The sequence below is a fragment of the Globicephala melas genome, chromosome 5 (assembly GCF_963455315.2).
Source record: "Globicephala melas chromosome 5, mGloMel1.2, whole genome shotgun sequence".
Classification (NCBI taxonomy): domain Eukaryota; kingdom Metazoa; phylum Chordata; class Mammalia; order Artiodactyla; family Delphinidae; genus Globicephala; species Globicephala melas.
The window spans coordinates 95,452,185-95,477,645 of NC_083318.1; the positions used below are offsets into that span (position 1 = coordinate 95,452,185).

At 41.5% G+C, this 25,461-nt stretch overlaps 1 protein-coding gene across 2 annotated transcripts in view; it reads left to right on the plus strand.

Annotated features, from left to right (window-relative positions):
- FRAS1 (Fraser extracellular matrix complex subunit 1) overlaps window positions 1-25,461 on the plus strand; it is a 465,438-nt gene that overhangs the window by 298,473 nt on the left and 141,504 nt on the right. For both annotated transcript variants that reach the window (XM_030877950.2, XM_060299521.1), the window contains 7 exons: window positions 512-658; window positions 3,408-3,548; window positions 4,481-4,621; window positions 6,349-6,489; window positions 9,255-9,525; window positions 13,054-13,138; window positions 15,971-16,297. In XM_030877950.2, the coding sequence (XP_030733810.2) occupies window positions 512-658; window positions 3,408-3,548; window positions 4,481-4,621; window positions 6,349-6,489; window positions 9,255-9,525; window positions 13,054-13,138; window positions 15,971-16,297 (1,253 nt within the window). The remainder of the gene's footprint in view (window positions 1-511; window positions 659-3,407; window positions 3,549-4,480; window positions 4,622-6,348; window positions 6,490-9,254; window positions 9,526-13,053; window positions 13,139-15,970; window positions 16,298-25,461) is intronic.

Sequence of the window (25,461 nt, forward strand, 5' to 3'; positions counted from 1 at the left end):
ACTGCTAAGAATTACAACTGAGTAAGTCAGTAAGCCAGGTCACCTTAAAGTCCTTCGTATCTTAAAATATGGGATTTCCTGAGCTCCAAAATAAGTTGCTGCCTAATTTTAATCTTGGTATCAGACAAAAATCTGAATCTACATCATAAACTGTAGGGGCCCTGATTCCTTAAGAAGCAAGGTTCCAAGAACACTCAGGACTATTATTCCAGAGATCTTGAAATAAGTATAAATTAATCCTGTTGCTGAGTCGCAGGGCAGTTTGGATGTGGGGTTTCTGTTCTTGGGTTTATAATTTATCTTCTCTGGAAAATAAAATTACCCTCTTTGATTTCGGAAAACAAGATTAACATTTTCTGTTTCTGTTGATCGCAGGGTAGGGTTCTGAGCCGTGATTAAAAAATAGGTTGGAGGGAGGCTCTGTTGCTTTGCAGCATCTGTCTAGGTTTGACCAGTGCTTCAGTATTTGCAATTGTAATCATCTGGTCATTTTCTTTTCCTATCTGCTCAGCATGCGACCCACATTGTGGAAGCTGTGATTCACAGGCCAGCTGTACCTCCTGCCGAGATCCAAACAAGGTCCTGCTCTTTGGAGACTGTCAGCATGAGAGCTGTGCCCCACAGTACTATCTTGACTTCTCCACCAAGACATGCAAAGGTAAAGCTTTTCCAGAACTGCACGAGTCTTCTACTTGTCGATGCCCCTTTACTAGAGAAGTCTGCTCCCACATTGGGAAAATACTGTCATCAGATGTTTAGACTTTCTCTGATGAAAAGTCATTATGTATGTATGTATGTATTAAGCAAATCTTTTTCTCTATCTACCATGTACTAGATATTATGCCAGGTCTTAGTAACTAGACCAGAGATGGCAAACTGGAAACCCTCAGGTTGTATTTAATCCAAGACAGGGGTCTGTGGTTTTGTTTTTTGGTTTTTTTTTTTTGATCCACTGAATTTAACAGCGTTTTAAAATTTTTAATTCTTTGCCTTTTAAACATCAGAAGACTTCACATACAAAAATTGAGATTTTTCAGTCTCTTTTGAAAAAGTCAGAAGGTTTGGCAGTACTGGGTTTGCATTGCCACAGTGCAGCAGTAGGTTGATGAGTAGCTGTCGTCTCTGTTGGGTTGAACATGATCTCCTAAGGGTACCACAGTGCCCACCATTCCCTGTCCTATCACACCAGCCCTATTTAAAAGATTTACATCGCCTTCCTGGGCCCTGTAGGCATTTGCATTTACAGCTCTAGACTGCCAGACGCTAAGCTTAATGAGGACAGGCGTTGTGTCTGATTTGTTCATCTCTTGCTTAACATACTTTAATGAGTGAAGACACAGCCCCTGTCCTCCGGGAGTTTATAAGCAAGCATTGTCAAAAACCGAGTACTACCTTTTACCTTGTTTTCCAGTGTTTAACATTATTGGAGCCTATGCTCTTCAAATGGCAGGACCCAGCAAGCGGAAAGACAGAATTAAAGGATGGATTTCCCTTGCTTCTGTTCCATTTCCCTTCTCCATTCCTCCATTCCACATTCCCCACCCACCCACCCACCCCTCCGACCTTTCCAATTCTGCCAGAGAAGCTAGGGCTCAGAGATGGAGGTCAGACATCTGTCAAGTAAAATTGGGGTGCTTTAAGGTTTTGCAAAATTACTTACATTCCATTCCGAGAAATTGTACTTGGTTGTTAACTGAGGCGGTCTGCTGTGCTCAAGACCACAGAACCTTTTCTAGTTTTTCCCTTCTAACCAGTGGTTGTCAGTCTGTGGTGAAAAACAAGATTATCACAAATCCTCCCTGTTGTAAATGATTTCATAACTATGCTGGCAGTTTTCAAGGCTCTGTTTTAGTCATTTTCCCTCAGGACTGATTCAGTCAAATAAATGAGTGAGATTAACTTTATAAATCTTCTTGGAAGCACGTGTACCGTCGTGCACAGTTACCTGCTTCTTTGGGACTTAGAACTACTGCATCAAAGAAGAGAGAAAGGTGACTAATGAGAGGTTTCCCCAGCTTCTTAGAGGAGAGGGACGGTGGGGTGAGGCAGCGCCGAGTGGAGATACGTTCTCCAAGGAAACCAGTTCAGCAGCAAACATTTATTAAACTGCTGTGTGCCACGCACTGTGCTGAGTTCCTTAAATTCATTATTCCATTTAATCTTCACAGTAGCCTTATGAAATAGGTGCTATTCTTATCCCTGTTTTACAGATAAGGAAACTGAGGCTCAAAAAGCTTAAGGAAAGTGTGTAAGACATGCAGATAAAAAGTGCCAAAGCCACGACTTGAATACAGATTTACCTGACTTCAAAAACGAGTACTTAGGGTTTCCCTGGTGGCGCAGTGGTTGAGAGTCCGCCTGCCAATGCAGGGGACACGGGTTCGTGCCCCGGTCCGGGAAGATCCCACACGCCGCGGAGCGGCTGGGCCCGTGAGCCATGGCTGCTGAGCCTGCGCGTCCGGAGCCTGTGCTCCGCAACGGGAGAGGCCACAACAGTGAGAGGCCCGCGTACCGCCAAAAAAAAACCAAGTACTTAATCCTGCTATTTTGTCCCGTCTTCCATGCACGAAGGACTTAACCTTACCAGCTAGAACTCTGCATTTTATGACTGCAAAATCGCCCGTCCAAATTGCCTGGGCCATCAGAACGACAGCCACAACAACTAGCATAATCACAATGACAAAAACAGTAGCCGCAGCACCCTGTCTTCCTGGGCCTGACTCGGTAGTTCTGGTGTTGAACCTGATGATCTGTATTTCTAACCACCCCCCTGAATTACTTGAGTGTGCATCTAAGGCTGGGAGCCCCTAGAACATAAACTTCCTGAGGGCAGGGTCTACACCCGCCACACGAGGTTCAGGGCCATACATCCCATCAGTGCTTGTTCAATGAATGAACATGTGAAGGAGTCAGCTCTGCTCTAAATGAGATCTGTTATTTCAGGAACTCCTTTATTTCTGGACAGTTCGTTTACACCCCTTGTAAGTCTAATGTCATTGGTTCTTTCTGTTGTGCTGGTCAACGCCTGATTTTTGAGAGGAAGAGAGTCACGTGGCCGGTGTCAGTGGAGAGAGCAGATGCATTCTTCGTTGAGTCTCTGACATCCTTTACCTATTGGCATTTGGAGGAGGTCAGATGAGGTTTGTGGGAGCAAATAGGCCACTCCCTGGAACAGGCTTTGCATGAAGGAGCGATCCTTGTACGCACCATGTCTAACGTAATTAGGAAACGCTCAACCTCAGAGAGGCGTTCGGGCTACTACAAGCAGAGCCTTGTTAGAGCTCACTTATCCATCTCTTCTGTTGTCCTCACTCACCCCATGCAGCTGCAGCCAGTGTCCTCATAAATTAGTCTCTGGGGCTGAGGCTGGACAGAAAGGAAGCTGATCGAAGGAACTTTCTTTCTAGAGTGTGACTGGAGTTGCAATGCGTGTCACGGGCCTCTGAGGACAGACTGCCTGCAGTGCATGGATGGCTATGTTCTCCAGGACGGGGCCTGTGTGGAGCACTGCTCACCATCATTTTACCGGGACCTAGGCCTCTGCAAGAGTAAGTGTCTGGAGCCCTTGCTCTGTGCTCATCCAGGCTTCTGCCCCCTCTGTATTTTACTGTTCCTCATGAGAAGGAGCCTGTGGCCAGATTCCTCTCTGGCTTTTTATCCAATTTCTTGTTTCTTTCCTAAGAGTTTTCCTTTGTTCTAATGCAAATGTCCGCTCTTTCCTTCTCCCATGCCCCAGTACAACATTTGCTAAATTTGAAATCCACATGGGAATCTTGGAGGTATATGGCCACACAAACAGATATGGTTTGACCATTAGTTTTGGATTTCTTTAAAACTTGAACAGTCCTGTGCTCCAGACTGAGAGGTCTGCATGCTCTCGTCATTTGAGCACATGGAAAGAATGTCTTATCCCACCATCTGCCCTCCCACGACCCTCCCAATACCGTATGTCTAACCGTCGTCTTTCTCTGCCTCAGTACCCCCTTCAGCCTCACTTTAATGCCACAAAATCTTCACACCCTGGAATGCCCACCCAAAGTGCACAGGCAGCATTCCCGGGAGCATCCTTGGGTGATACCCTGAGGACCGACCAGGTTAGTCAGGAAAGATTGACCCTTCAGTGAAGCAGTGCAGGGAGTCAAGGACTAGTTACTAATAACGATAATGGCTGATATCTGTCAATTTATAGTTTGCATAGTATTTTTCATTATGTAATTTGACCTTTATCCAAGGAACTGGGTGGGGCAGTGTGTTCTCTGCATTTTATAGGAGAGAACGCTGAGGCTCAGAGACGTGGAGTGACTAGTGCCAAGTCACCCAGCTGGTAAGTGCGGCAGTCACGATTGGAAGCCTGGCTCCTTGACTCCCAGTCTGATGCTTTGCTCAGCACACCGGGTTGTACTGCCTCATCACGAGGAGTGATGGAGGAGCCCCTTGGAAAGCCATGCACATTCCTGTCGACTTGACTTGTGTCTTCCAGGCTGTGACAGCCACTGTCTCCAGTGCCAAGGCCCCCGTGAGTGCACCCGCTGTGAAGGGCCATTTCTCCTCTTGGAAGCCCAGTGTGTCCAGGAATGTGGGAAGGGGAAATTTGCAGATCATTCAAACCGCAGATGCACAGGTAACTTGGAGACTGTGCTGTGTTCTCTGGAAAGAAGTGAGGGCAGCAAGGAAGTCAGGTGTGCTGATTCTCAGGTTACCAAGGAGAATCTGAATTAGGAGCAGAATGAAAACCCAGGGAGTTTGGCCTAAGTAATTGATGGCTTCTTGTGCACATCTGTCAATGGCTAGCTAGATAGAATACGGAAGTGCAGGCCAATAATTCTCTTGCACAAATCAATATTGTCCCTAAAGGTCTGTATGGAAACAAAGCCAATATTTCATGGAACGTCAAGCTTATATTGAACTGAGGTGTGGTGTCCATTAAGAGGGGGTCAGCCCTATTGGCATGGGCCCAGGGTTTTCAGTGCGTAGACTAAATTACCAGGGACCCTGGTATTGCCATAATATCCTTGAGGAGTAGGATTTCTGGGGACAATTTAGTGAGACACATTGAACTTTTGTTATTAAACTAAAGTTAAACCCAAAGTCTTAATCTCCTTGTCCATTGAGTTATTCACAAGAGCTTCCTCAGTTTGTTCTCATCATTTCCAGCAAAACTTGGTAAGGTGTGCCCCACTTTAAAGAATACCTGATATTTAATAATAATGCCATTACCTAGGCATGGCATTTTATATTTCCCCAAATTTCCTTCATCTGCCTTATCTCATGTAACATTCACAATGACTTAGTAAAATATGGCAGACGCTATGAATCCTGTTTTACAAATGAAAAAAAAGGAAGAGCCTTAAGAGTATTAACCAGGGTAACATAAAGTCAGATATTAAACTCAAATTTTCTGATTCTAATTCAGGGCCCTTTCAACTAGCCTGTGCCACCTCTCTATAACAGCATCTCAACTGAGGAAGCAGAATAATTAGGCGGTAAACACTTGATTTATAGAAGCTTATTAACTTGATTCAAAGAAATAATCTATGGTCTTTTAAATAGCTTGCTCTCCACATGCATTTAAAATAATAATAATAGGGCTTCCCTGGTGGCGCAGTGGTTGAGAGTCCGTCTGCCGATGCAGGGGACACGGGTTCGTGCCCCGGTCCGGGAAGATCCCACATGCCGCGGAGCGGCTGGGCCCGTGAGCCATGGCCACTGAGCCTGCGTGTCCGGAGCCTGTGCTCTGCAGCGGGAGAGGCCACGGCAGTGAGAGGCCCGTGTACCGCAAAAAAAAAAAAAAAAAGAATAAGAATAATAATAAAAATAAGAATAGCAGTGATAGTAGTACATTTGAGTCCTTTCGTGTGCCCGATACTGTTCTAGTCACTGCGCATTATATATAGCCCATGTAATCCAACCAACAGTCATTGCATTAGGTGCCATTACTATCCCCATTTTTAAGATGAGAAAATTGCACCACAGACTGTTAAACAACTTGCCCAAATTCAGCAGCCATTAAGTGGTAGAAGAGGAACAGTACCCGACAGGGCTTATGCTCTTAATCCCTACGAGCTGCCTCCCTTACAAGTCAGTATTGTTAACTTTTTAAACAATCCATTTATGTGCAACATGTTCAGGTCATAGTGTGGAAAGCAAGGGTGCTCCTTCCTGTTCACTTTGCAGGGTAGGAAATTTCATTTCTGTGAAATTCTGCAGGGAACTGTGGGAATTCTCTTTTGCTGCAGCTGGGGGTCATATGTTGCTGTGCTCCCACTCTTCATTTCTTTATCACTGGTGGCCCCCTCTGGGGGCCTGTGCCTTTGTCCTGCCTCATTCAGTGTGTCCTCTCTTCGATAGCCTGCCCCCGGGGGTGCTTGCAGTGCAGCCACAGAGACCGGTGTCACCTCTGTGACCGTGGGTTCCTTCTGAAGAGTGGCCTTTGTGTTGCCAAGTGTGTTCCCGGCTTCCCTGCCCACTCCTCTAATGAAACATGTGCTGGTAAGTGCTTCCCCTCCGATGCTCTGGTGAAGTCACCTGTGATTTCTCCACGCGGAGGCTGAGTTTGCAGATACAGTTGGCTCGTGTGGTACAAAATGCAGGCTTTCCATTCTCGGAAAACCCCTGGTGCTGCTATGGAATAAGGGACTGTTTATAGAACATGGAAAATTGGGAAAATTCAACTTCTAAGATCTTTGGAAGGGAAAAAGAAGCAATCTGTGCTTTAAAAATCACAGCTATCAGATCAGAAATTTGGCATAAAACTTAGCTGTGTTCCTGAACTACAGCCACATTATAGAAAATTATACTTACAGATAAAATTTATTATATTTATATACACATGTAGAGCTATTATGCCAGGGTGCAATGATGCATCCTTTGTGCACACACTGGAGATAAATGATAAGTAATTAATGAATAGTGTGAGGAGCTTGCCCCATTAGGTTCACATGTTGGAAGTGGATGGATTTCAAGCCGCTCTGTTTGCCACTAAGAATTAGGTAACACGTTAAGGAATGGAGCTAGTCTTGTCCAACACATCCGTGGGCACTTTACCTTAAACAACAAAGAGAAACAAATTTAAATTCAGGCTTAATTTTGAACCCCAAAACTTTTACAGGTGAACGAGGATTGGGAGTTACATTACAGCTGAGCATCTCTTGGCTTCTGAGTGTCCTTCATCAATAACATGCATCATGTTTTATCACCTGCAGTCAATCATATTTTTCATGTCTATATCTCTGACCTCTAATGATATTAAGACTTCCCATGGAAGAAAATATCTTTGGCTTATTTCATTAGGATCCTTCTGGAAACCCCAAGTACAATACTTGAGAGTCAGCTTACCCCACTTGGGATGTAATACAAGTCAACTTGTGAAAATGAATTCAACTTTCATTGGAGTAATTTTACGTTAGAAGTAGTCCCCCTGAAGCTTGACATTCCTAAACTGCCCTGTCTGACCTACTTGTAAAAGGAAGAAGTGCTACCGGTTAAAGTCCAGGCAAAACGACTTGCGGGAGACAGGATGAATTCCATATCAAGGTCGGAAATCCTAATTCATCCATCAGATGTTTCCTATGGACAGAGATCGTAAATTTTTAAAACAACGTATATATTTCACATGAATTCTGAGTAAGCCACTGATGATCCTACTTCATGGTAGATTAACTGGTGCTGTCCTTACAAATGGTATCAGACACTTGACCCTTTTCTTGCCCTTGGTGGGTCTGATGGTCGGATATGACAGATGTATTAGGATAGGACTGTGGTTCTCAAATGTGGCAGCCTATTAGGATTACCTGGGGAGCTTGTAGAATCACTAAGGTCCCACCCCAGAACATCTAAGTCAGAATCTCTGGTGGTGGAGCCTAAGTATCAGGATTGTTTTAAAAGATCCCTGTGTGATTCTTTATTGTTATTATTACTGAGATATACTTCACATACCGTAGAATTCACCCTTGAAAGTACACAATGAGTCTTTAGCATATCCACAGTGTTACGAAACCATCATCACTGTCTAATTCCAGGTCATTTTCATCACCCTAAAAAGAAATCCAATAACCATTAGTAGTCTCTCTCCACTGCCCTGTTGCCTTAGCCCTTGGCAACCACTGATCTACTTTCTGTCTGTATAGATTGGTCTACTCTAGATATTTCATGTAAATGGAATCTTACAATATGTGGCCTTTTACATCTGGCTTCTTTCACTTGGCATGATACTTTCAAGGTTCCTCCATGTTAGAACGTATATCAATATGTCTTTTTATGGTTGAATAATAACTGCAACATATGCATATACCACATTTTGTTTATTCATTCATCAATTGATGTTTGATTGTTTTGATTATTTCCACTTTGGGCTATTATGAATAACGCTGCTGTGAACATTCGTGTACCAGTTTTTGTACGGACATATGCTTTCAATACTCTTTGGTATATGCCTAGGAGCGGAATTGCTGGATCATATGGTAGCTGTATGTTTAATTGCTTGAGGAACGGCCAGACTGTCTTCCCAAGCAGCTGTACCATTTTACATTCCCACCAGCAATATATGAGATTTCTAGTTTCTCCACACCCTCAGGAATACTTTTTATTGTCCTTCCTAGTAAGTATGAAGTGATATCATCTTGTGATTTTGATTCAAATTTCCCTGATGACAGATGATGTTGAGCACCTTTTCATGTGCTTATTGGCCTTTTGTGTATCTTCTTTGGAGAAATGCCCATTCAGATTCTTTGCCTATTTTTAAATTAGGTTATTTGTCATTTATTGAGTTGTGAGAATTCTTTATATATTCTGGATATAGAAGGGATATACAAGTCCCTTTTCAGATATGTAATTTGGAAATATTTTCTCCTATTCTGTGGATTGTCTTTTCACTTTCTTGCTGGTGTCCTTTGTTAATTAAAAGCACAAAAGCTTTTAATATTAATGATGTCCAATACATCTGATTTTTATTTTTGTCACTTGTGCTCTTTGTGTCATATCTAAGAAAGCATTGCCTAATGTAAGATCACCAAGATTTTCTCCTATATTTTCTTCTAGGAGTTTTATTATTTAATATTGAGACCCTATGTTATTCTCATGTGCATCCGGGATGAGAACCACTGGATTAGAAGGAGTCTTATGGAATACGATAGCCTAGAGTTTCATCTTTGTAGCTCTGAATGAACATTACAAGTCTATTGCTTTAAATACTAAGAATAATAAAACCTAATTAGTGACTGTACCAAGCCTGAACTTTCGATTCATATGTTTTCCAGGCGAAATACACACCCCTAGTCTTCATGTGAATGGTTCCCTCACCCTTGCAATTGGTTCAATGAAGCCACTGGATTTTCTCCTCCTGAATGTTCAAGACCAGGATGGCAGGATCGAAGACCTCCTGTTCCATGTGGTGAGCACTCCCACCAATGGTCACCTCGTGCTCTCAAGGAATGGAAAAGAGGTTCAGCTCGACAAGGCTGGCCACTTTAGCTGGAAAGATGTGAAGGAGAAAAGAGTGCGTTTTGTGCACAGCAGAGAAAAGCCCAGGTGACCCAGCATTCTGTTGTTTTCCTCCTGCCACCTTTCCATCAGTGCTCTGCACCCCACACCCCCTTCTCAATAGCTCTCCCTTTTCTTCTGGGGAAGATCGATACTCTACAAAGGCCAATGCTTTCAGCTGCCTGTCATCATATCACTGTAATTGTTCAGAGAGAGTGCTTCTGTTAGAGGCATTTTTATTGTATCGCATAATTATGGGTAATTCTCTGATGTGATGGGAAAGTTCCTAGTACAATTACCCAGTTTTCTGGCCCAGGATAAACAAAATCGCTTATATACCCAGATGCTGCAGCTGCTTCTTCAGCATTAGGGTACTATACCGGGAGGAGGGAGTGGCTAGAGGATGGAGTACGTACTTTTCAAGGTATTGTATGGTTCCTAGAATTTCAGAGTTGGAAGGAAACTAAAAGTCACGGTTAACTTGTTATTATCCACTTTATGGGACTGAATGTGGTTCATTTTTAAGCCTGATCCAGTTTTCTTCTGATGCCTAGCACACTTCTGGCTGTCTTCCCCACCCCAGCTGACATATGCTTCAGGAATGCAGTTGAATGTTAATGCTAACCCAAGCAAATAGAGCCATATAATTAGCAGAGTAAATCTACTAAACAGAAATCAGGGAATGCACCCCAAAGATTAGCCTGTTGGATTATCCTTCACCCTGCACTGCTTCATTAGTGCAGATCATTCAGAGTGGACTACATGTGTAAACAGGGAGTTGAAACCCATGGAACAGTGATAAAGGATGCGGTGAATATCTTCTACTCTCACCACTAAATTTGAGATCTTTTAAAAAATGTTTAAGGTCTGGGCTAGGAGATAAGTGGGAAGAAAAGTAGATCACAAGTTCCCTATTGCAGTTCAGAGCCAGTGATGCCAGTAACCTCAAAAGACCCATCTTACAGGAATAGGAACAACTAATATTTACTGAGTGCTAACTGGGACCCAGCCGTTGTGCCCTTTATTTGAATTATGTATATTTATGATCCTAGGCTATAGATAGGGAAACTGAGGCCTTGAGCGTGTAAGTAATCTTGCTCAAGCCTCACAGCCTATGAGTGCAGAGCTGAGACTCCAACCCAAGGCTCTCTGATTCCACACCCCATGCCTTCAGCCACTATGATTTCTGCCTCCTTAATAGTACTAGGAATAAAGGGCATGCTTCCATCCTCCTGGGGCAAAAGATCATTGCATAGGAAAATATTGCTCCAGAGATGGAGCTTAAAACTCTGGTGTCTGATGCCATAGAATCACTCTTCAAATGTGTGCTCTATCTTCTTCATTCATTTTCTTTCAAGTATAGTTCTTAGGTGTTTGCATCACACACACATAGACACATATATACACAGCTCCGTACCTGTAGTCATATGTCTCGGAATCACTTGTGAAAAGTGTGTAAAGTCCATAAAAGCTCCAGAGAAAACCAAAGTTAAGCCTCTTGTCTGTTTAACCTCTTTAATCTCTCACCACCAGTTTCTTTCCAGAGTGAGCTTTGCACCCCTAAACGGGACCAAGAGTGGCAACAATTTTTCAGGGATTTCTTTCAGTACTCTTTTTATTTTTTAGTACCCATTTTAACATTGGATCTTCTTTTTTATCTAAAATTTTTTTAAAAAGAAAGAGTGAGAGGAATAGTAAAACGAGGTTGGTAGAAACTCATGGAAAAGGGAAATTATATAAGTCTGTAAATGATACAAAAACAAAAGGGGCAACCTGCCATGTTGGCTTGTGGTTGTTTATCCCCATGAAAATGCCCACTGTGATTCCTTAGGATTGGCTTTCTTTGGGTTGGAATGCCCCTGTGGAGTGCAAGATGACTCGGAAATACAGTCCTAGTGGCCCTGATAAGCCGGCGTGGCTGAGAGGCTGAACACAGTTATTGGAACCTCAGTGCCGCCAAGATCGTTTTTCCCCAGTAGGTTGGGAGTAACCACCCTTTCTTTCTGCATTCCGCACCTGCATTCTCTTGAAGTCTGGAGGTGGGAGTGGAGAGGGACAGGATTTAAATGAGACAGAAAATGAAAGGGATGATGGAATGAGAGGGAAGACAAGCATTCTTTCTTTTAAAAAAAGAATCAGATTTATTGAGGTATAATTGGCACCCAATAAAATTCCCCATTTTAAACTGTACTGTTCTATGTGTGTTAACAAATATATATAGTCTTGCAGTCTTGAGACCAGAAGTGAGATGTGAAACAGTTTCATCACTCCCCCCATCTCATTTTTACAGGCACTCTCTTCCCCGCTCCCCGTCCCTGGCAAATACCGATCTGTTTTTCACTCTTATTGTTTTGCCCTTTCTGAAATGTCATGTGAATGGACGCGTACGGTATATAATCTTTTGTTTCTGGCTTTTGCCATAATGTATTTGGGATCCATCCACATTCTTTATGTCTCAGTAGTTAGTTCCGTGAATGCCTTTTAAAGAACCTTTCAAACAATGGTCCCTATAGTATAGACCAGAATTCTAAACCTTCCATAATGTATTAATCACACATCTTACAAGCCTGAAATGAGTTCTGAGCTTGCTTTGGCTTTGAAGGTGGGCAGCTCCTACCTTCCCACCTAGTAGTCTCTGAAGCTGCTGAAACAGGAAGTAAAAACCACAGCAAAGAGTGAGTCTTATTTTGTTCTGTTAATTAGGACTCTTCGGTTGCAAGTAATGGAAGTCAGCTTGAACTAGATTAAGCAAAATTGTAAGGCTTGTTATAACACTGCAGGTATGGCTCAGATCTCAAACACATCAAGGGCAACTGGGCTTCCAGGGCAAGCCCAGGAGTTAGAACCAGAAATGGGAAGCAGGACTCAGTTCTTCCTCTCATCTCTGTCTCTTTGCTCGAAGGCTACATTCACCTCCCTCCTACAGACGGGCTTGCTCCACATTCCCATCAGCATGATAAAACTGTGGTTCCCCCAAAGTCAAATGGCACTGTCAGGCCAGTTCCAAATTTCCAGGGAATAATCAGTCATCCTCCTGTAGTCCAGTCCACATTGAATGTGTATGTGTATGACTGGAGGGAGGATTGGGCCATAGAGTCATGTACCACAAACATTGCAAACATTGTTAATGGTGTTATTGGGGTCCACTCACATGAACTGGCCAGGGGTTGGGGAGAGGATTCACAGGGAAGAGGAAATCATTGAGAACTAGTCAGAGACAGTGAAAGATTCCTTTCCATTCTCCAACTTAACCATTAGCCTTCAATATATTACTAACCTGTCTTGGCCTGACAACTGATTTTTCAACATTTTATATATTCTATTTAGAAAAATAGAAAACAAAAAAAAGAAACATTGTTATAATGAGATCGAAGAATATACAGTAGTTTTACCTGCATCTTGCTATGTTAATCTTTATGTGGGCATTTCTATTTACTGTGTGAATAAGATATTACTGTAGTGGTTTGATCCAAACTCTTATATGCATATAATCTGAAAATATTTTTAATCCTTGTCTTTCTAAAGACCAATTTAATGATTGTACTTTCTCATTCCTTTCTTGGGGACTTCTTTCAGGAAAGGTTACTTTTACCTGAAAATTAGTGACCAGCAGTTCTTCTCTGAGCCACAGCTGATCAACATACAAGCATTTTCAACACAGGTAAGAAAATGCCACACAATTAATAATTTCACATGCCTACTGATTCTGAAGCACAAATAAAGATTTTCTGTAGTTTTAGCAAAAATGATTGAGCTGAATTAATCATGTCTCAGTTTCCTCATGAGATGTCACTGGAGTAGTTTTTAGTACTGTGGGTCATAACAGCAACAAACAATTACTGATACATCCATAGTACTCTTATGTTTCTCATGTAAGCCTTATGCCAGCCCTGTGAGGTATTATTATCCCCAATTCACAGATGAGGAAACTAAGTCTCAGGGAGGTTCAGTAACTTGTCTATGGTGATATAGCTGACAGAGAGCTGAGATTTGTGCCCAGTGAATCTGGTTACACAGTCTGTGTTCTTGACTATTACATTGTGCCTTACTTTACTATACTGAATCTCATACCAGCCCTTCAGAATAATTTGAAGCTGTACTAGTTGTTAAGACTTCCGTATTCATAGGTGAATAGGTTTGTTTTGTCTAAATATTTCTCTCTCAGGGATGTGGAATTATGTTTACCTATTTTGCCTATCTATCCTGTAGCTGAACTGCATTTAACTCAGTTTGCAGTAGTTAGAGGATCTTATCAAGGATCTATTTAAATGAAGTACCAGTGTGGTCATCAGCCAAACATAAGTCTGAGGAAATCATGGTAGTTGCTATAAAATTCAGTGTGATGGCTCTTCTGTTCTCATCACGCATCTCCGTCAAGCTGTACTTATGTGTCCTGAATACAAATCATGGTAGATGCTCCGAGTACCTGGGCTTGAAGGATTGAACAGCTGAAATGTGCAAAGGGAAGAGGAAGATCAATGTATTCTTAAGTTGTGAACAGTAGGAGACTGGGATATCAGCATGGGGGAACCCAGATTACCTAAACATTAGATCTTGGTAGTGTGTTTGTCTCGGTTCAAGGAAGGATATGAGATCATTGTTTTTAAAACTGTGATTTTTTGGGGAGGATTTCCCTGGTGGTCCGGCGGTTAAGACTCTGTGCTTCCAATGCTGGGGGTTTGATCCCTGGTTGGGGAACTGAGATCCCATATGCCACACAGTGCAGCCAAAAACAAACAAACAAACAAAAACTGTTATTTTTATATTTTTGGTCCACAAGCGAAAAGACCATGGACTATGGGATAACATAGATTTGAACCAGAAGTGGCTTCCAAATGGTGTTCACAGCCCAGCTCAGCGATTCTTGATGGCATTCTCACTTCAGTGATGACTGAAGTTGGGGAATGATTAGAAATTGATCCTAAATTAATTTGACCTCAGCGTTGGGCTAAGAGTATGAATTTTGTTTAAATCAAAGCAAAAACATATGATCTCTGTAAATATGGGTCAGAGGGCTACCAAGTCTCGGGACTTACTGGCTTAGATGTTTCTCGGTATTTAAGCTCAGATGTTTTGTTTTGATCTTTTTGTTTGTGCTAATAGAGTTACTCTAATTAGGTGAATAAAAGACTTGGGTAGCTTTTGGCAAGTGACTTCCTAATCTGAGATGATGAGCTGCCATGGTTCCCTGATTCTTTCCCCAAATCAGTTGAGTAGATGGTGAAGGCCCGTTTTTATTTTATTTATTTTGTCATTTTAACTTTTTAAAAATGGATTTTTAGAAATGAATTTTAACTTACTGTTGTTTCTTTACATTTCTGTGATATTTCAATATGGTTTTGAGCGTCTGTGAGATTTTCTCACGTAAGTTAATTTGATCTTTTCCATGTATGGATTTTGACCTCTCCTCTTTCAGAATCCGAGGGGCCATTCATTCCCATGTATAGAATCACAGCTCTTGAATTCTCACTCAGGAATCCTGAGGAGTAGCTATCTTCTATAGCTATTATGTGATTATTATAGAGATGCACTAGCTAGACATTACTTTAATAGATATTGAAATTTCCAGGAGGCCAGGAGGGGTATTGTTAAAGGAAAGCCATTTGGAGTAAAGAAAGGCAGTGTACTGAAAAACCCCTAGACGGTTCAACTTCAAATGATATTAACAACTAAGATAATGTTTTCTTTGGCTTCTTGCCTTGATTTTTTTGTTTTTTGTTTATTTGTTGGTGTTTTTTTATGTGTGGTTCATTAACTTTTATCTCAATGAAAGAACATTTTATTTGCTTACTGAAGTTGGTGGGAGAAACCTGATAATCCTAAGGAAAACATACTAAAATTTGCCACGTGCATTAACCAGGTGGTTGCCTTACGCAGACCATGATCTTATCAGGCTTTATCACCCGAGTTGGGGTGGGCCCGTTGAAGATACGGACGAGACAGCTTGAAGAAAATTACTGGGAGGGACCAGAAATAGAGGAATTCAGAATGCCGAAGTATCTTACTCCAAGTCAGCTTGCTGCAGTGTAGCCTGGAGCGAACGAAGTGCTCAACTCCCAACCCAAATGCCAAAATTCCATATCTCTTGTTAGTCCCTCTTGAATGCAGACAACTAATTGAGTTCCCTGACTCACCTCTCAGTTGCAATTCAGGGGATGTCGTGTAAATCGTGACAGCAGAGACTTCAGAGATTTGGAAGCAAGCAGCTCACTTTGGTTGCCTCTGATGAATATTATGGTCTGGAAGTGTCTTGAGAAATCTCCAGAACCACAGGTGTGAAGTAACCTCCTTTGCAGTGATTACAATGTTTGACTACACCTCTGACAAATGCTGTGTTTATGCAAGAGTTTGGCACTTGGCCGGAGCATCTAGAGTTCCTTAAAAAGCATAGAAATGGCAGTCAGGTTGCACACAGCTGGTATCTGGTCCACTGGATTGCCCTCTCTTTTCCTGCGAATGGCTTCTCTTCTCCTCCTTCCCTTCAACTCCACAGGCCCCCTATGTGCTGAGGAATGAGGCTCTCCGTATTAGCAGAGGAGAGAGGGGAACCATCACCACTCAGCTGCTTGACATCCGAGATGACGACAACCCACAGGATGTGGTGGTCCAAGTGCTCGATCCTCCACTTCATGGCCAGTTGCTCCAAACACTTCAGTCGCCTGCAGCCCCCAGCTATCAGTTCCGGCTGGATGAGCTCTCCAGGGGCCTTCTCCAGTATGCTCACGACGGCTCGGACAGCACTTCTGATATCATAGTCTTGCAGGCCAATGATGGACACTCCTTCCAAAATATACTGTTCCGTGTGAGGACTGTGCCCAAGGTAAGTGTCATTCCTAGAGCTACATTTTCCTCGCACCTAGATGTGAAGTTTTGTTGATGATGTCGTCTTGCGATATTCATAAATTTAAGATACCGGTAGTTATTTATTTATTCAAACATTTATTAAGCATCTATTATGGAGCTATTTAGGACATTCAGTGATTAATAGAACACATTACCCAATCTCAGAGGGCAGTGTGTATTTTGTTAGGAGCACCCTTGAGCCGAAAGACCTGTGCCCATGTTCTCTGCCAAAGGAACACGTTTGGAATTTTGTGTTGACTTGCTGCCATAAAAATGCCTCGTTGTCCTCTGACTTTTTGGTCTGCTGCCTGTGCATGATTGTAAGAGTCAAGTGCACCCCTGTTCTTGTCTGCTCTTCTAGAGTAGCTCATGTGATGTGAAGCTCATAGTCAGCTTACTGTAGTGAATCAAAAAGGATGAGTTCAGGGCTTCCCTGGTGGCACAGTGGTTGAGAGTCTGCCTGCCGATGCAGGGGACATGGGTTCGTGCCCCGGTCCGGGAAGATCCCACGTGCCGCAGAGCGGCTGGGCCCGTGAGCCATGGCCGCTGAGCCTGCGCGTCCGGAGCCTGTGCTCCGCAGCGGGAGAGGCCACAACAGTGAGAGGCCCACGTACCGCAAAAAAAAAAAAAACCAAACCAAACAAACAAACAAAAAAAAGGATGAGTTCAACCATTCTCCACTGAAGTAGGATGAGAAAACTCTTTTAGTAATCACAGGAGTCCTTGGCCTCGGGGGTAGGAGCCCGGTGAAGAGCAGTGCTTCTCAGCCTGAGTCATCCCCATGCCACCTCCCTGTGTTTTTGCCGTATCCATGAGTGCCTGTCCTACTATTCACTTAATACTTTTCTTTGAATCAGCTTACTTTTTTATCATGGCTTCTGCCTAATAAATACTTGTGAAATCCTGGGCTTAATGTAGATTTATACATTCTTCCAAAATATTAAAATGAATACATAACCATTTTATAAAATTCCATCCATGCACAACGTAAAATGTCTTTGGATACTCCTAATAGGATGGCTATCACATTCTGGGAAATACTGGGCTAGCACATGCTAGTTCTAAGAGACATGCTGAAAAATATTTTCAAAGCCATTTATTACTTGATGATATTTCACTCCAAGCTCTTTGCTCTGTAATAGCAAGAACGACTCTCTCTCATGATGGCAGATGGGGAGACATAATTTTTTTTGAACTTTTCATTCCAAATACCAGCGCCTACTGAAGTGTCATTGATGATGAGCTAGAGAGATTGATTTGCTGAGGACAGTTTAGAAACCACTTGTCACTTTCTCACCAATTATCACTTACAACTTGCAGTTGATCCTCATGAAGGTGAAGAGCTGAATCTAATATGGTCTGCTGGCTGGTTTCTCAGGCTCTGGTCTCATTATGTTCAGCTGCTGGAAACAGTAATGGTGGCATGAGATAGGTGGGAGGAAGCGAAGGCTGATGATGATGGAGCTGGCAGATGGCCCCCTTGAAGCTAATCTGAATTATCACCCTCTTGCTATCGCCCTGGGAGATGAGGTTTACTTCTGAAGAGATGAAGTCTAGACAGACACAGAAAGCTTTCTTTTCTTGCTTCTTGGTTTCTCTCCAAAGATTGTTGTGGGATTTCAGTGCAACCCTAGCAGCCGCCTTTCCTATCGAGGTTTCAATCTCCATGTTTGGAGCTCAGCGCATTGTATCGTACAACCAGTTTGTGTGGTATGGCCCAAGATTGAAGGGGTTTTCTAGGATTTTAGCCGCTTCGACTACCAAAACACAACAAAGAAAAATAGAATTTTAATTTATAAACGAGGCATAAGCACAGAACTTGAGAATTCTTAGAGTGCTTACAACTTGGGAGGCGTGTGAGTGTTCTTCCCCCTTCCCCCTTCCTTCCCTCCATCTCCTGTAGTGCTGTGCTTACCTGTCCATCAGGTGAACTAATGGCTTCTAAACAGTGAATTAGGATAAATAAACCGGTTAGCAGAGCTCCAGCAGCCATTAGAATATACTAATAATAAACTTGACGCTCTCATCCTGGTAATATTTTACAAATATAGACTACATCTTCTTTTAGGAATTCAGAGGACTTTTTCTCATATCTATTCTACTCGTCTTTACAATGTCTTAGTGAAGAAGGTTAGAATAGAGGCTGTAGAACCTTATTACTTCTAGAGGATACTCTGCTATTGGTGAAAGTAATTTTGGTTTGCTTTGTTTTTAACCTTTATTGGGCACTAATGCTTGATGTGAATTATTCCTTTTGATCTTCATGATCATTCCAGGATATTTGTACAATTATTATCTTTCATTTTCCAAAAGAGGAAACTGAAATAAAGGAGATTTAAAAACATTTACAGAGGTTTAAAAATGTTTATTTCTCATCAAGGTATTTAGTGATGGATCTGTGATTTCAAATCAAGTGTGTTCTGGCTCCGCACACTTAACCAGATGGCTTTTGTTCATTCTAGCTCACTTTTTTTTTCAGCGTTTTGGTCATATATATTCTTATCCCCTTAATGGACAGAATGGAGACAGTAATTTAGTCATTTTCTCAATGTCTTATCCAAGCAGTCTGGACCCCAAGCCTCTCCGAATCTTCCCTGTGGGCTCACCACATCTTGTTACAAACAAAGCTATTTATAATCATAAGTCTACTGGAGCCCAAGAAGAACTGTTAATGGCTCCCAGTCGTTGTATAGTCAGCCACGATTGATTTTGTTCTGCTAGCCATTTCTGAAGATGGCATGTAAGCCCTTACCCTGAAGCTACCTGTGTATTAAATTTGGAGTAACGACAGTTACTGGCTTATGTCTAGCTGGTGATTTAAATGGAATGACAAAGGGTTTTAGGTCTAATTCCTAGTGAATGGATGTAAAAATTAATCCTAGTGTTGTTCAACATAAAACTTAACCTGGTAAGATAGATGGAAAGGGACTGAGGGATAGAAAAAGGCAGCTTTGTGAGAGCAGGAACTATTTCAGTATTGCTGCCTTGAGCCAGGCACATTGCAGAAGTTTAGTACGTTTTTGTTGGATGGATAGATAGATGCGTGGATGCAGCAGCTTGAGTTAGGCTGGTGCCTGTGTTCCTGCCTTTGAATTGATCCCTCGCATCAGATCCATCAGCCTACTGGGCACTTCAGCTAATGCTGGGGTGGCCCATCTGAGACTGAGGGTAGGAGCTGTTGGTTCCACTTTTAGTTATCAAGTTCTACATCACTTCCCCCAAATTTATGTTTTTATCCTTGGCCTGGCAGTGAGTAAAGTTGACTGCCACCCTCCAGGCTTATACTGAGTTGCTGAGGAGAAAATAGACCCAAGACAGATGTTGAAACATGTTCTGTTGGGGAAGGAGGCAAAAGAATTCAAGAAGATTAAAAGGTAATAAAGAACGCTCTGCTGAACAGGCTTTCATTAACTGGGTGGATTACCAAACCCAAGCCTGCTACAGATATGATTCTAAAGAAATTCAGAGTCTAATACGGGCTAAAATGCGGGCAGGGAGAAGCCTTGCATGTTGGTGGGTTTCTCTCCGCTGCCGGGCTTTCAAGGAATTTCCTTCTTTTTCATTAATTAAAGCATCTCTGAAAATCATGCCCCTTTTTCTACTTTGGCAATAAATCTGATGATCTTTCTGACCTCATTAGTTGTTGTTTGAACAGTTATTTTCTGCAACTGGGTAATGCTTTGATGTTAAAAGCCCCCAAGTGTCATGCTATGAACTGGATGGAAAATTCTATTGCTGAGAGCCTTCTCTGGCTGTTTGACCTTGGTAAGGCCTGAGTGCAGCTAAAAGCCCTGTTGGGCTTTCCCGCAATTTTCTTAAAACCTGTCCTCCCATGCGTTGTCTTATAGGGACACAGTTTGATTAAAAGGATGTTTGTGAGAATTATAAATATCAATGGCATCAAAATGTTTATTTCTCTGAATAAGAATCTGCCTGTCTCATAAATAAATAAATCCTCACCACATATCAAGGTTTCACTTTATTGGACTTGCTGAATTGGTTCAATTTAGCATCTTGTAAGGTACATTGTCCGGAGTGTACACTCAAAAAGTGTTTGTTGATTACAAAATATGTGTTTGTTTCTTTGTTTATAAAGCAGTTGAAACCTCCATGGAGAGAAGGTTCTGTATCCTTGACCTGAAGCTGCAGTTTCTGAGGCACATACACACACTGGCAAACACAAAAACAGTGCAATTATCTCTCCATTGTTCTTCATTCTGGTAAATAGCATCTATCTTTCACCTTATATGTGCCACCCCCCATAATCCTTCCCTAAAATCCACAGTGCCCTCCAAGATTAAATTTTAAAAGCTATGGTATAAATGAGCTGTAACAAATTAAAGTATTTTTACAGAATAAATAAAATGTGAGGGTTGCTGTTATATCTAATTACAGTCATATTCTAGTTAATAAAGTTAAAAAATTTTTTTGAGTATTTTGGCTTGGGGTTGGGGTACACCATCGTATTTGAGCTCATCATTTATGTTCCAATCTTTAATTGGGGAGGAGGGGAGTTTTCATTTTGTTTGTGGGATTTTTCCTCCAAATGATGAGGTCACGCATGGGCCTTTACTTCTGGTTTACAACATTAATATCTTTATTTGTAATCAGTATATGATGACTAAACTTTATAACCAGCAGTTCTTTATGCCTATTGTTCTATGAAATTAATTAGTAGAACTATTTAATTTAAAGCACTGTTTTAATTATGCCCCCATAATCCCTTATTGAGATTTCATTTTCTTCTAATGTGGTACCCTGAAGGATATATAAAACATCACTTAGGCAGAAGATTCTTCAACTGAAATTATGGCTAATTTCTTGAATTTACAGGGGTATATGCAGGAATATATTGTGCAGAAAAAAAACTACAGGCATACTTCGTTTTATTGCACTTTGCGGATACTGTGTTTTTTAGAAATTGAAGGTCTGTGGCAACCCTGCATTGAGCAAGTCTATCAGGGCAATTTTTTTTGCAACAGCATTTGCTCCCTTCATGTCTCTGTGTCACACTTTGGTAATTTTTGCAATATTGCAGACTTTTAAATTATTATTATTATATTATGGTGATCAGTGATCTTTGATGTTCCTATTGAAGAAAGATTATGACTTGCTGAAGGCTCAGATGATGGTTAGCATTTTTTGCAATGAATTTTAACTAAGGTATGTACATTGGTTTTTTTAGACATAATGCTATTACACACTTAGTAGACTACAGTATAATGTAAACATAATTTTTATATGCACTGGGAAACCAAAAAATTTGTGTGACTTATTTCATCGCGATGTTTGCTTTATTACAGTGGTCTGGAACCAAACCCACAATATCTCCAAGGTGTGCCTGTATAAGGAGATAAAAAAATTGCAAAATGTCAGAACCACAGGGGAAATTAGGTTAAAATTTATTTTGGACATGTTAGCTGTAGAAATGGTGGTGTATAGACTTCTATTCATCTTTTCTTGAATCTTCCCTGACACTCTCCCAAAACAAAGCAACTGATAAAACCATCTTCTTCCTAAGAAGTGGGAAGAATTATACTTCTTTTCCTTAGATAGCTGTCTGTTTTCTTTTTATGTACTGTAAACAAACAATTCAGAGACAGAGGCATATGTATTATTCTGTTATAGGTGTAACTATTCTTAAAGGCTTGCCTGTGGAGTTTGGGAGAACCATTCTAGGCCCATCGTGATCTCTGTTCTGGGCCACGCTTCTCACCCTTCAGCATGACTCCACATCTCCCGGGATCTCCTGGGATTAAAACATAAGTAGAAATGCATCAAACTAAAATGCTGTGCCCGAAGGAAGCCATCAACAAAATGAAAGGGCAACCTACAGAATGGGAGAAAATATTTGAAACCATCTATCTGAAAAGGGGTTAATATCCAAAATATATAAGGAACTCAATAGCCCGCGCCCCCCCAAAAAGATTACAAAAGGAGCTAAGGACCTGCATAGACATTTTTCAAAAGAAGACAAATGGCCAACAGGTACATGGAAACGTGCTCAACATCACTAATCATCAGGAAAAAGGCAAATCAAAACCACAATGAGATACCACCTCACATCTGTTAGAATGGGTGCTCTCAAAAAGACAAAAGATAACAAGTGCTGATGAGGGTGTGGAGGAAAGGGAACCTTTATACACTGTTGGCGGGAATGTACATTGGTACGGCCACTATGGAAAACAAGTAAGGAGGCGCCTTAAAAAACTAAAAATAGAATTACTGTTTGATCCAGCAATCCCATTTCGGGGTATATGTCCAGAGGAAATGAAGTCAGTGTCTTGAAGAGACATCTGCACTCCCATGTTTATTGCAGGACTATTTACAATAGCCAAGCTATAAAAACAACCTAAGTGACCTAATGAAACTTAAAAGCTTTTTCACAGCAAAGGAAACCATAAAAAAGATGAAACGACAACCCTCAGAACGGGAGAAAATATTTGCAAACGAAGCAACTGACAAAGGATTAATCTCCAAAATATACAAGCAGCTCAATATCAAAAAAACAAACACCCCAAGCCAAAAATGGGCAGAAGACCTAAATAGACATTTCTCCAAAGAAGATATGCAGATTGCCAACAAACGCATGAAAGAATTCTGAACATCATTAATCATTAGAGAAATGCAAATCAAAACTACAATGAGGTATCACCTCACACCAGTCAGAATGGCCATCATCAAAAAATCTACAGGGTTTCCCTGGTGGCGCAGTGGTTGAGAATCTGCCTGCTAATGCAGGGGACACGGGTTTGAGCCCTGGTCTGGGAGGATCCCACATGCCGTGGAGCAACTAGGCCCGTGAGCCACAACTACTGAGCCTGCGCGTCTGGAGCCTGTGCTCCGCAATAAGAGAGGCCGCGATAGTGAGAGGCCCGTGCACCGCGATGAAGGGTGGCCCCCGCTTGCCACAACTAGAGAAAGCCCTCGCACAGAAATGAAGATGCAGCACAGCAAAAATAAATGAATAAATTAATAAACTCCTACCCCCAACATCTTCTTTAAAAAAATCTACAAACAATAAATGCTGGAGAGGGTGCACTGGTGGTGGGAATGTAAATTGATACAGCCACTATGGAGAACAGAATGGAGGTTCCTTAAAACACTAAAAATAGAACTACCATATGACCCAGCAATCCCACCACTGAGCATATACCCCGAGAAAACCATAATTCAAAAAGAGTCATATACCACAATATTCGTTGCAGCTCTACTTATAATAGCCAGGACATGGAAGCAACCTAAGTGTCCATCAACAGATGAATGGATAAAGAAGATGTGGCACATATATACAATGGAATATTACTCAGCTATAAAAAGAAATGAAATTGAGTTATTTGTAGTGAGGTGGATGGACCTCGAGTCTGTCATACAGAGTAAAGTAAGTCAGAAAGAGAAAAACAAATACCGTATGCTAACACATATATATATGGAATCTAAAAAAAAAAAAAAAAAATGGTTCTGATGAACCTAGGGCCAGGACAGGAATAAAGACACAGACGTAGAGAATGGACTTGAGGACATGGGGAGGGGGAAGGGTAAGCTGGGACGAAGTGAGAGAGTGGCATGGACATATACACACTACCAAATGTAAAATAGATAGCTAGTGGGAAGCAGCCGCATAGCACAGGGAGGTCAGCTTGGTGCTTTGCCACCACCTAGAGGGGTGGGATAGGGAGGGTGGGAAGGAGATACAAGAGGGAGGAGATATGGGGATGTATGTGTACATACAGCTGATTAACTTTGTTATACAGCAGAAACTAACACAACATTGTAAAGGAATTATACTCCAATAAAGATGTTAAAAAAAAAACCAAAAACCTAAGTGTCCATCAATGGATGAATGGATAAAGAAAATGTGGTTGTATATACAATGGAATATTATTCAGCCTTAAAAAGAAGGAAATCCTGTCATTTGCGACTGCATAGATGAGCCTTTAAAATAAGCTAAGCAGAAAGACAAATACTGCACAGTCTCACTTACATTTGTAACCTGAAAGAAGCCAAACTCATAAAAGCAGGGTGGAGTGGTGGTTGCTGGGTGGAGGGGGGGAAACTGGGAGATATTGGTCAAAGGTGCAAAGATCCAGTTATAAGAGATGAATAATTCTGTAGATCTAACGTATAGCATGGTGATTATACTTAATAATACTGTATTGCATACTTGCTAAGAGAGTTGATCTTAAGTGTTTTCACCACACACAAATATTTCTAACTACGTGAGGTGGCGGATGGTTTAATTAGTTTGATTGTGGTAATCATTTCACAATCTATACATATATCAAAACATCATGTTGTACACCTGAGATATATACTACTTTTATTTGTCAAGTATACTTCAGTAAAGCTGGTGAAAAAATTAAAATGCAGATTCTAATGCAGAAGGTCTGATTCAGAAGGTCTGAGAGTCTAAAATTCTAAGAAGCGTCCATATGTTGCTGGTCTCTGAACACTGACTTGCAAAGAGAACTATCTCCTAAAAATTGACACTTACACGGGAGTTACAGAGAATTGTACTGATAAAATATAGTCAATATAGAAATGTAGTAGGAGAGATATCAGGGCACGTTGCTTATTTACTTGCTTGGAATTTGAAAAACCACACTGCCTCATCGGTCCAAGAATGTGGTTGCTCTGTGTGACTGATCTCCATCACAGAATCAAACGTGATGGACTGCTGCTATTAGAAAAATTTCTAGCAATTAATCTTCTTGGGTCCAAATGTATCATGTTATATAAAACGGCTGGAGTGAATAGGGCCCTTTCCCCCAGAATTCTGGTGGGTAACATGCAAAGTTCTTGGCACACTTTGATGTTTTCATAAATAATATGATAAATCAATTGTGAGAGAAAAAAAATTCTGTGGGATTTTGCCCCTGAGCACCAATCACATGGGAGGTACGTTGTCTGCCGTCCTCCTGGGCAATGACACTTTCTTGGTGATTGTGGTGAAAATAGCTGTGACCACCTCCTGAGAGGCGCAGATGCTCTCAAGTGACAGCAAATGAATATTTGTTTTCTTCTGTTCTGAATACTCCCCTCTTGGGAATGCTGTTTGCTCCGTTCTGTTTACTGACATATTTGAAAGTAATAGCAATAATTTAGAATAACATCCCTTCTGAAATGCCCTATTTGAAAACA